The following is a 13,720-nucleotide window of genomic DNA, read 5'->3' as shown; positions in this document are numbered from 1 at the left end:
CATGGATTGCATCCGAGAATACAACAATGCCTCCACTGTTAAACATGAAAGAATTTCAAGTTGGTGGCGGCATGATGCAAATTGTTTTGGTGACATTGTCAATCCCGCAATAGAACCGCAAATTGCAGTCTGCAGAATTGGTACCACCGGTTGAAAAATGCTGCTTTAAGATGCACTCCTGCGCAGGTTTCCACAGCTGCCCTGTATAACTCTCCGAAGAATTTTCGGGTCTCGCTGCGTGGGTTTTTTTTTTGTTGCACGAATGCCGACGTTTCTGCGTGTAGAGAGCTTATGAATCTGAATTTCAGGAGCTGCCGGGCGCATGGATCAATACATCGGACGTCGTGCCGAAACAACAAGCGGCACCACCCAAACAGGTTTGGGAGTGGTGCAACCTGTGCTTCAACGGGTGCTCAGGATGAGCCTCCAGGTATGCGCACGTCGGCTATCCCAGCCAGCCCTCGGGGATGATCTTGGACTGGAGGGCACGGGGCAGCTCCCAAAGGAGCAACAGGCTTGAGTCGGGATGACCACGGATGCGGGTCACCACCCAGGCTCCTGCCGACAGCACCGACAGCACCCCGATGCCCAACAGCGCCGAGTTCACCACCTGTGCAGAGGTTGCACAGAAACGAGAAACTCATTTGCCACAGACAATGGCACCACTAGTTCCACTGTTGGGTTTCTGCAACTCATGTCTTTACAAAAGATGGCTTACAGGACAACGGTGGGTGCCATTCACGTCAACAAAAGGCCAATGGAGGTCTTTGCTGGATCCACCCAGCCTTTGTAGCAAATGCTAATGGAGTGAAGCAACGTGTATAAAGTGCGCACAAGCGTGCATACCTTGTTCTGCAGTTTACACTTTTTCACAACCTCGTGGTAGCGTATTCTTGTGAACGTCACCTGTGAGCACAGGGACACCGAGTCAGGTGTGTGGGGAAGTGAGGTCATGGGGTGGAGAAGGGAGGTCATGGGGTTAGAATGGGGGGAGGAGGCATGCAAGGGGCAAGTTGAAGCCTGTGGAGGGGCAGGTGGGAACGGTCAAATATCAGTGATGTCAAGTGAAAACTGGATTTTCAGAGGTCAAATGACTCCACCAATGATTAGATTTTATCTTCTGTCCTGAATGCCAGTATTTGTGGAGGAAATTGTGTGAACATTTTCCGTGGCCAGTTGCACGCAATGCCTCAAGGTCGATATGATCTCTTGGTTTGTCACTTAGTGAGACTTGTGGGGGAATACATAACTTACGTCAATACAAAAGTTTAATTTGTCAGCATTATTAAAGCTTCCAATTATTTTCACAGAACTATAGTGCATTCTCCAGATATAAAAATAAAAATCTTCTCTTTGTTCGAGATGGCGGTCTGTTACCCAGCACAGCCTATTAAATAAATGTTATAAGGTAGTGTTAATGATGAAGAAATTCGATTTTAACTGCAGTTCTATTATGCCATCGACCACCGTTCTTGAGTAGGATACATTTACATCTTTTTTATTTTGTCAATCATCAGATTCCAAAAGCCTTTTTTTACTGGAACAAGTGGCACAAGCAAAACACTTTAATTGGGGAAACCTGTTGATGCAACCCACACCAATGGGCAGCACTCACCATGGTGTACAGGGGCACAAACGTTCCCGGCATGAGCAGGTACAGCAGATTGTCCACGCGCTTGCGGAATAGGAACCAGCGCGAATTCACGTGGGCCCTCATCTGTCAATGGAGACGCCACGCGGGTTACGGGTGGCACGGCACGTCAATTCTGGAGGCCTGCAGTGGGCCCAGCCATTTCCAGCCCAGCAGTCTTTGCGCATTTCTGTTCAACTCCGAGCTAAAAAAAATCCTTACGTTCTGTACCTCTGACCAACTGCCTCTTTCTATGAAGTAGATATTCCCACAATTTCTGTACGGCGCTTTGAGATGCGGATGAACTTAAATGCACTACATAAATTGACGTGTCGTGTTAAAATTCTCACTTGTGAGCTTGCCCACACGGGAACAATTGATTTGAGCTGTGGCCCACCATGAGATATGGCTCTCCGGGACAGATTACAGACTAATGGGATAAAAGAGACACGAGATTAAGACGAGAGGGCTGTAGATGAGACAATTGTGAGATGAAAGCAAAATAAATGAGCGAGCAACCCAGTGCACCCTTGCAAAAGAAGCAATGTAACCATCTCATTGGCCTATTTGTTTTATCTCCTGGTTAAATAAAGGAAACGTAGATGAGACGCATGAAGACGAGGTACACAGCCAGCCCACGTGCAGACATGATGCCATGCGACGTCGCAACTTCTGTCCACGTGACATAACATTACGCGGCCGACCAGCGCACGCTAGTTTTAAGGCCAGCCATAATAATCATAGTTTGAAGAACCATGGCTTCGAGGATAAAATTATAAACAAAACTTTTATTTTTAGCAGGTAAAGCCCTGCGATCTATTTAGCTCTTTTTCAGAAGCGACCTGGCCACAACTGACAGCTCAACGAAGCGGCGTATACTCACTTTGAAATGTTATCACGGGCAAATACTCTAAAACGCGTGTTTTTTAAATGTGGAGAAATGAACCCCGAGGACCCGGAGAAAAATCCACGCGACCACAGGGAGAGAGAAACACGCAAACTCCAAATATACAGCAGCAGGCGTCAGGGTCGGGATCTAACCCATGACCTGCATACTATGGGAGGCAGTTAACATCTCACCACCGCGGCGCCCCATACAACAGACATTAAAAAATATCTGTGGGGGGATAAATGGGGGTGGCTGGGGTGGTGTAGTGCCCCCCCCCCCTCCCCCAACTACTTGACATGGCCTCCCCATGGTTATTATCTAAAATGATGCCAAACTATCTAATACATCTATCTACATTGTCTAAATGTTTAACTTTATTAAAATAAATAAATTCAAATAACTCTCCCCTGCTTATAATAAAGTCCATGAATAAACTCATTTCGCTTCGTAAAGTAAAAAAGTACCACAGTCTCTAGGAATTCCCCTATTCTATCATTATGCCTGGTGCCGCTCAGACAGAGGCAATTTTCATTTAAACCGGCAGACAGCTGTCATTGTTTATACTCCTCACAATCCTCCTGTCCTCCACAATTTATGAGCTTTTTAATGGAATAATAAATAGCAACAGTGTTGTATTGTGAGGTTTATTTTTTTTTATATTCTCTAGGCCAAATACTCTGAACGCATGTTTCTAAAAGAGGGAAAAACCGGAGGACCCGGATAAAAAGCCACACGACCACAGGGAGAACATTCAAACCATGACCTCCTGCATACCAGGCGAGGGAGTTAACATCTCTCCGCTGTGGTGCGGAGGGAACGCACCTCGATGTAGTTGTACATGGCGAGGTCCACGATAGCCTGGTCATCCGGGGCCCGCAGTCGGCTGAACTCTGGGAGGACCCTGCCTGGGAAGCATGCGGGGCAAGCGAGAGACGAGAGGCTGGGCAGCAGCGGACGCTCGACCCTCGGTCCATAGAAACCACTCGGTCTGTCAAGCGGAAACTAGCAAGCAATTCAGGCGAATTGGTCGAGACGTCAGCGTATTACTGGTAAGAACCGCCTGGTTCCACCAACCCACGGGGGATTATTGTGTCCGTCCGTCCTGCATCGAAAAATGGGAATGGTGGAGCTGGGTGGAGAGGAGGGTGGGGAGGGGCTGGTCACCCCGTGGTGCCCTTATAAAACTCAACGTTTAACCTACTCATGCTGGCTTGTGCCCGCCCTCGCAGCGGCCATATTTGCGGAATACACCACGCCGCCGTTGACCCTGGCCATTGACCGAGCAACCCAACGTTCCTACCAGCTCCCTCCGCAGGAATGTGTTTATTCTCTCTTTCTGTGGTAACATTTTTACTTTTGCTATGCAATTGTTCACCTTTGCCAAGAGTCCTGCGAATGTTTTGTTATAATCAATAAACACACTTCATTTACGGCCCCTTATCAATCCACTGCTGGATGAATGCATTCCCACATCAGTACTGGAGGTGGCTTGACCGTATTTCTTTCTCAATGCTGTTCACAGGAGTCAGGGATTGGTTCAGATATAAAAATCGCTCACCACCGATGGTAGCCATGACCAGGAATCCAAGATGCCCGTATCAGGAGCCCTCCAACAAAACGTGTTTTGAGACTCGTTCAGACTTTTATGGATAAATTACGTGGTCATTTCAGTTGAAGCCATTCAGAGCCACATTTTTTCTAAATACCGCACATTGGAATTCATGGGGCACAAGAAGCAACAAAAAATCTATCGCTTATATTATCTATATATGTATATAGCCTTGTTCCAACCCAAAGAACGTGCAAGCATTAAACATAAGCTGGTGGTTCCAATAAAATGTGACCTTAGGCTCTCGCGGTACGAAAGATCAGTCATTCAGAGCCAGAAACTATCCTGGTTCCTTCCTGGGCTCAATTTCCTCTGAACTTACCGAGGTCACAGTTGAACTCCTCCATTAGTTCATCAAACACCAAGCAGTCCTCAAAGCCCTGGCAATATAAAAGGGGAGATAAAAAAAAAGCTATAAAATCAATAATCCATTCCGAATCTCTACAAACGAACCACAACATCTTGCCGATTTCGTCAAGGAGCATAAACCAATCACACAAACTCCGGGTATCTGCGCAGCGCCTTTTAGCTAACCATTGAACCAAGACTCACTACTGTTTCGTGCTTTCAGATGCTTCTGCGGCTGTCTGGAAAGCTCTTCCTCCCGATATTAGGACGCTATTGGAGCTATGCACTTTTAAATCCAGATGGAAAACTAATTTCTTTAGAACTGCTCTTTGTGTTTAGTTTGTTATCATTCCCCCGCAGATCTAGTTAGCATGGTTGGCTACGTAAGGTGCGAAAGAAATTCAACATTTGTACATAGAAATCTCTGCTAGCCACGTCCATTGGCCTCCGTTGCTCGCAGGCCGCCAGTCAAAGGACCCCCCCCCCCCCTTACACGAAGGTCAGGGGTCAGGCCCCAGGCAGCGTGGCCACTCACGGCGTTCATGCCTTGCCCGTAGAAGGGCACCATGGCATGCGCCGCGTCGCCCATGATGACCACCCGCGTTCCCACGTGGTACGGAGAGCACTTGACCGAGACCAGAGCCTGCGCTGGCAGCAGGAAAAAATCCCTCTTGAGCTCCGCTCTGCTCAGGGTGTGGAGGGGAGGGAAATATTGATTAGTGAATCGGGTGGCAAGATGTCAGTCCGCTAGCCGAACGACAAAACAGAAGTTGTCCGCACACGATGGGGCGAGCGGGCGGAAAACTTACACGCCTATGAGGGGGATCGCGTCGGGGAAGTATCGGCTGAAGAAGTCGAGGACGTGCTCCGGCTCCGTGATGCACTCAAACTCCTCGAAGGGCATGAAGAGCGTGCAGGTGAAGGAGTGGTCCTGCACAGCGCAACGACGACGGCACACGGAACCACGCCCGAGAGAGTGATTGGTCACGTGAGCACACACACGCGCACACACACACACACGCACGCACACACGTGTGTCTTTGTTTGAGTGCGCTCTTTGGTCAATCTACTGCTAGATGAGGGCTTCCTGTTAACACCTGTTTCTGTGCTGTGGTCATCATCCATCCCAAGCAATATCCAGGCTCAATCCTGTTTAGCTTCCAAGATCCGATGAGATTGGGTGGATTTCGACTGGTTTGTTCACAGACGGTAATATTCTCTGGTGAAATGTCCCCGACGAGCTGCGTCTGATCATGGCCTCCAGCAACGTCCCAGTGCGAGCGAGCGAGTGGCTGAGCGTGGATGTTGGTAACATGAATCTAGGGCCCCCTTAAGCTGCTTGGGCTTCATTAGCCTGTTGTGCTCAGTGAGGGCTGCATTATGTCGTCGTGCCGAGTGGGGGCTACGTTACGTTGTTGGGGAGTGCGATCATCATGAAGGTGTTGCGTGGCCAGATGTGCAGGTAATTCTTCTCCATCGCAAACTGCAAACGTAAAGCAACACAATTGATGCTTGTTAAATGTGCTCCTGTACATGTTCTTTATTTTTATTATGATGGTGGTGACAATAATGACGATGATGCTCAGGACTGCTGTAATGGTAATAATGCTGAACATAATGTGGAAGATTGTGATGACTACAATCATGAAAACGACGATGATGATGACGAGGACCCATGATGATGATGATGACCATATTGACAATTATTTTTGTATTGATTTATATTTGTATTATTTTATTATTTCCCTTCTACGTGACTTTACTGAAAGAACCAAGAATATAATTATAACAGTGTTGATAATAATAATAATAACGGTGATGATAATTACAAGTGTGGAGTAGTAGCAATATTCTCCAACGACCTCTATTCATGTATGTTGAACTTCTTTTGCACCGTACGTAGTCAACCGTGTTCATCGTTTTAATTGTTGTCTCTGACGGATGGGGTCTCCTTCCAAACACAATGTGGGGAGGAGTGGGGGGTGTGCGGGCTGCCGTGATGTGGGGTGGCGAGTGGCTGTGGTGGTGGTGTGCGAGCTGGCGAGGGGGTGGGTGGTCTCATGGCACCTGCCCGGCCGCCGTGGGCGGGATGGTGAGCTCCAGGTAGCCGTGCGGGATGTACGTCTGGCTGAAGTCGAAGCGCATGTTGCGCATCGCCTGGCGCCGCACGGCCGAGAAGGCCCCATCGCAGCCCACCAGCAGGTCGCACGACTCCTGCAGCAGCGGCTTCTCGCTAGAGCTGGGGCGTGCGTCACGACAACGATGACAACAATTATCATTTTTTTTTACATATATAAATTATAATATTAAAAAATGTTAAGTGAAAGTTCACGATTTCTCTAGCACAAGGCCCAAAGAACGCCCCGAAACGGCGAGTGGACAGCAACGAACAGCAGCACGACCGAAGGTGTAATAGATCAGGGAGTTTTCTTAAATCGAGCAAGGTTATCAGAATCTGCATCTTTAAAGCTCTTTTTTCACAGATGTCCAGCCGGGGCAGGTCAGAGCACTACATCGACAAACAATACAAAAACACGACAGGACTGCGAAGTTTAAGGAAAGGTAGCAAATCACTCAATATATTTTAATAATTATTGTTATGAGAACTTGGGGAAAATAAAAAGATGGGAGGCGGGTGAAGTGGGGGGGGAATTTCCAGAGTGGGGCAGCGTTGAGTGAAGAAACCGAGATAAGTGTTGTTGCGTTTGCACACAATATACGGCAGTGATTACGAATTGTTTATATATATATACACAATTTGACATTGATGATGGAAAAATATCAAAAAGGCTGATATTTATAAGTATTACTATTTTTCTTTTACCACATAAGGCCCACTGAGCTATACGGCTCTTTTTCAGAAGCGACCTGGCCACAAATGATTGCTCAACGAAGTGGTGGCTTATCACTATGTGGAATCACAGGCAAATACTCAAAACGCATGTTGATTCCGAATGTGCAACCACAGGGAGAACATGCAAACTCTAAATATACAGGCATCAGGGTTGGGGATTGAAACCCACAACCGCCTGCATACCAGGCGAGGTAGTTATCTGGCCACCGCTGCGTGCCCCTACTTTTTCTAGAGCTCAGTCCTTGAACAGCTCCGGGCTGAAATGAAACCCAGGGCTGGGTTTCATTCAAACATATCTGTCTAGCAGATGAGCGAGTTGGATGAGCGAGTGAGGGAATAGGTGAGCAAAGTAGGGAGACATTTAGCCAGATTATATGTGGGCATGTGGACAAGTAGGCGAGTGTGTTCGTGAAGAGTGTCTGCGAGTTTGATGGAGAGCATGTTGAAGCGCAAGTGATTCGGTTGACGGTGTTGGTGCGATAGTAGGTGGGTGAGAAAGTTGTTGATCAGGTGTTTAAGTGAGTTAGGGAGTGAGTTAATGGTTGAGTGAGTCTGATGGCAAAAGAGGGAGTGGGTGGGTGAGTGATGGAGTGAGTGAGGAAGATGGTGAGAGTGCGATAGTGAGCAAGTGGCTGAGTGAGTGCATTTTTGAGTATGAGCCAATGTGTGAGTGACCGCGAGATGGTCACAAATTTGGTAGGTAAGTGGGTGGACGTTGTAGGTTAGGGTCAGCCACAGAGTGAGTTTATTAAGTGGGTGGACGAATGAAGTAGCGGGCAAGTGAGTGAGTGTGAATTTATGGGTGAGCTCATGGGTAAGTGAACGAGTAAGGAAGGCGGTGAGCGAGTAGGTGAGGTGCATGCACGCACCGTCGGAATGTGATGGATCCGGTGTGCGGGTCGGCGGTCTCCAGCTTGTGCTGGAAGTGGAGGTGCACGTTGGGGTAGCTCTGCACAGCTACACGCACACAGGGACACAGGCGGGGAATGGGACACATGCAGAGATGCACGTGGGGACAAACGCGCGGGACGGGAACGCACGCGTGTGGCAGGTGGGACGGCGTGGAGCAGGGCGAGATGGCAAGAGACCCAGATCCTAACCCCGACCTCGCCGCACATGCGCACACGCACACGCACACACACGCGTCCGCACCTGTGAGCAACTCCTTGTTGAGCAGTGCACGATCGACTGACAGCAGGTACTGTTGACAAGCAAAAACAAAAGCCATCTTAATCAATGAAGAATTCGAGTTCCCGACAGATGGGTTCATGAACTGGAGTCACAACGGTTCATTTGCCAACTGCAATGTTCATCTGCCTTCTCTCTATGCCGAAGGGCCGGTTTGCGATGAACCCAGCAGGCAACCTGATTGTTTTTAATCGTACGTGTGTGTGTTGGTATATATGGTATACATTGTACGTAATGGGTCGATTTTACCTCTGCAGCCACTACATTCAACACAACGGAAGATGACAAAATAAGCATCGACTTGCGAATTAAATCGCGACTGCCGAATTGTGACAAGTCACCAAATCCCCCTGGGACGTACGAGCTGGAGAATTGGGGTGGGGGGAGTTGGGAAGTGAATCGTTGCACCTCTAACCTTCGGGAGATGACTTTTGATTATTGATCTATCCAAATCGGTCGGGTGCAGCAAACGTAATTCCACGTATTTGGACTGCCATGACCCATGCCGCACCCCACGTGGTTGAACCCACCATGTAGCCCACGAGGGTGAACCTCTCGAGGTTAAACCCACCCTGTACCCCACGCGATAAAACCGGCGCCGGTAAAACCACCGTACTTACCTGCCCCTTCTTGCCGTACGGGATCGGGGACCGCTTGCCGCTCGGCGCGTGGATCATGCGGCCGTGCATGGGGATACCGGTGGACACGATCTGTGGGTGTGGACACACGGGAGGAGGTTTGGGGGATGGGGGTGCCATAGTTTTCAATGGGTACACGGGTTTCATGCACAACGGCTAATTTATTGCAGAGAGAAATTTGTATGAAACGTGAAAAGAGCCGTTGAGCTCAAAGGCCCGAAAACAAACAGCATGATCAAAGTTGTGAATGGATAAGAGCGAACACTTTTTTAATCGAGCGAGGTTATTTATTTGTATCACAGCTTGAGACGATGATGGGAGAAAGGAATTCGGAACTGGAGTAGTGCAGAGAGGGAAGCGAGATGCAATGTGGTGAGTGAGTGGGCGAGTGGGCGAGTGGGCGAGTGGGCGAGTGGGCGAGTGTGTTCTTGTTCGTAGATGCTCACTCACTGCACTTGCCCCAACAGTATGTTGAGGCTATACAGTATGTGGAGGCAACGAGCGACAAAATGAATGAACGTGTTGAGTGTGGGTCCTGTTACCCGGTCCTCCAGCCCCACGGCTCTCAGCGCCTCCCTGCCGCGGTGGGACAGCGCGAGGTTGATGCTGCGTCCACGCAAGTGCAGGGCCGTGCGGATATCTACCTCGCAGACCGAAATAGCGGAGACATAACAGGTAAAACGGCGCAGCCCTGCGAGTGCCAATGCTGGCGGAAGAACCTCCACCGGGGAGACAAAGGCGGCCAGGTGGGGTTATTGCAACACGCCACCCCCCCCCCGCCCCCTCCTGCGCCGTTTGCCTTGATAATTGCTCGCTCACAACACATGCACCAACAGTGTGGCTGTTAGGGTTGGGGGTCAATGTCTTGTTGACGTTTGTGTGTGTGGATAATCAGTGACCTCTGCTTGGATTTCATCTCCACGCCCACTCCAAAGGCCTCATGCCCATTGGCCAAACCAAAGCCACCGCCTCCCCTCCCGTTATTTGTAATTGAGATGTTTCTATTGCAATCATTAACAGATCTCCGATCACCCTGTAACCAAACATGCCGACGTTTTGCTATGTCTTGACTTCTGGTATTCATTATGATCATTGATCAGCAGCAGCAGCAGCTATGATCTACCCACTGCTAGATTAAGGGTTTCCCTCCCCCAAAGTCGTCTTCATGCCTCGTGGCGCTTGCAATCCGGCAATCCGTAGGACTCAAACACGAGCCGATCTGCAGGCCCTCCATCTCAGCAGCACTGGTAACCCTCCCCCGGAGCATCATCCCTCCTTTGACCGCCATCCTGCCACCAGTCTCGACCACCGGGTATCATTTAATCCCTTCCAGGGGAGCGCGTTCTGCTCAAGCTCCGCGAGCAGTTCTTTCTTTCTCAACAGTCAACGTGGTGGTGGAGGCGATAGCTCTCAATTTGCGTTCCGTTCACCAATTCATGCATTCCCCTCGCTGCGTCACTTAGCGCGAATTCCCAGCAGACCACCTCTCTCCGCAAATTTTGATTGGGCATGCAGTACAGTGCTGTACTTCGAAAGGCAATATTGATCCATGCGACTGCGGCAATTGTAGAATAAGCAAACGGGCCAGCATATTAGGAATTCCGAAACATAATATTGAGTGTGTAGGGGTTCATTGACCGTTACCCATGTTTGGACTGTTACACAACTGGGCGAACACAACCCACATTGGGCACAAGGCCGACCACCTTTGTCTCGCCAGTGCTGCTGTTTTACATACCACCCATCAGATTAGCACGGTTGGCTACCTTCCGCGCGAAATTCAACATACCTACTGTACCGATTTAAGGCCGAGTCGACCTAGTTAGGGAAAGGCCCAGATCTGGTTCAAATACCCACTTCGTCACCGGTATAAGCCCCGGCCCGGATTCGAACTCGGATCACCAGGGTCAATATGTAGCACACGCATTCAACGTCCCGTGCTGGTGACGTGCATCACTCTGTACGCATGTTCCTTGATTTCACGTTGAAAAGTTTTTCAAGTTTTCAAGTTTCATTTATTAGGTATAGCCATGTGAGCCATTCGGCTCTTGAATCGGGTGCAACCGCAACAAACAAAAAAACAAAAACATGAACAAGAAAACATCTTAAAGTGACTATGTGCAAACAGAAAATCCAAGAAAAGACAGCAAAATATTGCAGAAAAGCACCGTACACCAACACTGTGTGCAAAAATCCCAGTGGGATGCAAGAAAACGCACTCTTGCAAAGTCACAGACTTAGTGTTCGAGTTACACGGGTTTTGTCTGCGATTGTGCCGTTTCATTGGTTCGTCATTCTCAGTGTCATCCCCTACCGGGGCTGGCTTTCATTTCAGCGCGTAGCTGTACAAGTACTGAGCTCCAGAAAAAGTAGGGGCGCTGCGGTGGCGAGATGTTAACTACCTCACCTGGTATACAGGAGGTCATGGGCTCGATCTCGACCCTGCTGCCTGCGGTATGTTTGGAGTTTGCATGTTCTCCCCGAAATCTCGTAGATTTCTCTCCAAGTCATCGGGGTTTTCCCCTCCACGTTTAGAAACATGCGTTTAGAATATTTGACTGCTATAAATGTCCACATGATCAGCCACTTCGTTGGGCTATCATTTGTGGCCAGGTCGCTTCTGAAAAAGAGCTAAACAGCTCAGTGGGGCCTTACCTGGTTCAACTTATTTAAAATCGTTAATTTAGTGTGGGGGAGGGGTGGGTATAATGGAGTTGATGGATGCAACTTGGGCCCAACGTTTCAACTGCGGTGCCGGGAGGAGATTAAACCGGGCAGCATCCAGAAATATATATATAGATTTTAAAAACCATTAACTTTACAAAATAAAAAAAAACACGGATAAGAAATATTAAACACGCAAATGTGTGTGGAGTGTATATGCTGTAATACGTTTACCTTCCCTGGCTTCGTACAGGTCCACATGGTAGCCACGCTTCGCAAAGTAGGACGCGTTGAGGGATCCGACCTTTAACGAGAGCCACAAGAGAAGCGATCAACATTCATTCACCACCACACCACGGCACCACCACCAGCAGCAGCAGCAGCACACAAGGAGAACAGAGAAATGTTGTTGTTCGCCATGCGCACGTAAGGCAGCACGCCTAAGCATCAGGAATAAATACGAAAATAATACAATAAGATGAAGGAGGCTGGGAGTTGAGTCAGAGGGGGGGGGGGGGGTCCAAAAACCACGCCCGGTCGCCGTCGTCTCCCCAGTGGCGATGCTTGCACACCACACCGGGTAACACAAAATAAAGGCAAAGATCCCTCCTCCCCAACCCCCCCAAATTAGACCTCTTTGCCAGTATCGAAGTATGAAAAAATGAGAATGGGTTTTAAACTTTCTGGCAATAAAAACAGGTGCTTGGATGTTCAAATAACCAAATAGAATGTTTTTGCAAGGAATCAAGTCGATGCATTAACCACACGCGGTACACGTGGTGAACACGCAACCAAACACGGCTCTATACTTATACTCTTTGGTTCTTTCGGTAAAGTCACGTAGGTAGAACAATTATATATCACGACGTTTCGATCGCAACACAAGCAATCGTCATCAGGTGGGACAACTACTTCAGCAGTTTTTTTCTTGCCGTGGTCGTCCCACCTGATCTATTATTTTTCTACCTACGCGACTTTACCGAAAGAACCAAAGAGTATGGATTCCTACAGTCACGAAAGTTTCAAAATCAAACACGGCTCTGATAATTATTATCAGTATTATAAACACAGGAGGCTGCAATGTCTTTGAAACCGATTTGGTCTACGCCAGACACGGCAGCAGCCTTCTTCAGGGTCTCACCACCAGTGTCAGACCAGTGACAAAGACAATGCACCCATCAGAGCATTCATAGCTCGGAGTGAGCAGCTACGAAATGGGACCTTCTCTGATACTGGCAAAAAAGGTCCCATTTTGGAGCTGCTCACCACCCCCCGCATCGCCTTAACAGACTGGAGCTTGGCACGGCACACGAGAGGTGGAGAGAGAGAGCGGAGGAGGAGGGGGGGCTGTGCAGCACCACATGCCCCGGTCGCCTTTGTCTCTCGCAGTGGTGTAGTTTGTACAACCGTGCCAGGTACTCAATCGAGTCGACTTTACACACGAGGCAACAAACAATGACAATCACTACTACACACACACGCGCACGTGCCAACGTCACAGTCTAAGTCGACGAACTTCCACGTGAAACCCGGAGACTCACGGACCGGGCCTCCTCCGACGATGGCCACGCGCTTGGCAGAGCCGTCGTCCTGCATGACCGCTCGCAAATCCTGGCCGAAGTGACCGGCGTCCAGGCGCTCCGAGACTGACGTCGGCTCTTTATGTAACACCGGCGGCCCAATGTCGTGTGGGATAGTGTTTGGGGCGGGTGGGTGATGGGGATGATGTTGGCGTGTACATGAGCATGTGAGAAGACAGAGGTGCGTGGGGAGGGATGGGTTTGGGGGGGGTGGGGTGCGAGGGTGGGGTGCGAGGGTGGGGTGCGAGGGTGGGGTGCGAGGGTGGGGTGCGAGGGTGGGGTGCGAGGGTGGGGTGCGAGGGTGGGGTGCGAGGGTGGGG

The 13,720-nt window shown here is 49.3% G+C and overlaps 1 protein-coding gene across 2 annotated transcripts; it reads right to left on the bottom strand.

Moving 5' to 3' along the window:
- Window positions 1-165: 165 nt before the first annotated feature.
- KMO (kynurenine 3-monooxygenase) lies at window positions 166-13,501 on the bottom strand. 2 transcript variants are annotated; one of them, XM_078872042.1, is made up of 15 exons: window positions 13,366-13,501; window positions 12,055-12,124; window positions 9,699-9,796; window positions 9,139-9,228; window positions 8,483-8,531; window positions 8,200-8,287; window positions 6,544-6,715; window positions 5,888-5,959; window positions 5,286-5,407; window positions 5,012-5,159; window positions 4,451-4,508; window positions 3,342-3,424; window positions 1,616-1,717; window positions 847-906; window positions 169-610 (listed from the first exon to the last, which is right to left on the bottom strand). In XM_078872042.1, the coding sequence occupies exons 1-15, from the start codon at window positions 13,414-13,416 to the stop codon at window positions 446-448; spliced, it is 1,428 nt and encodes a 475-aa protein (XP_078728168.1). In that variant the 5' UTR covers window positions 13,417-13,501; the 3' UTR covers window positions 169-445. The 2 variants fall into 2 exon arrangements, with proteins under 2 accessions (XP_078728169.1, XP_078728168.1); XM_078872043.1 differs by lacking the exon at window positions 8,483-8,531 and having other exon boundaries at window positions 166-610; window positions 13,362-13,501.
- Window positions 13,502-13,720: the final 219 nt, after the last annotated feature.

This window comes from Lampetra fluviatilis, chromosome 33 (genome assembly GCF_964198595.1).
Source record: "Lampetra fluviatilis chromosome 33, kcLamFluv1.1, whole genome shotgun sequence".
NCBI classification, from domain to species: Eukaryota; Metazoa; Chordata; class Hyperoartia; order Petromyzontiformes; family Petromyzontidae; genus Lampetra; species Lampetra fluviatilis.
This window is presented reverse-complemented; position numbering and strand designations above follow the sequence as displayed.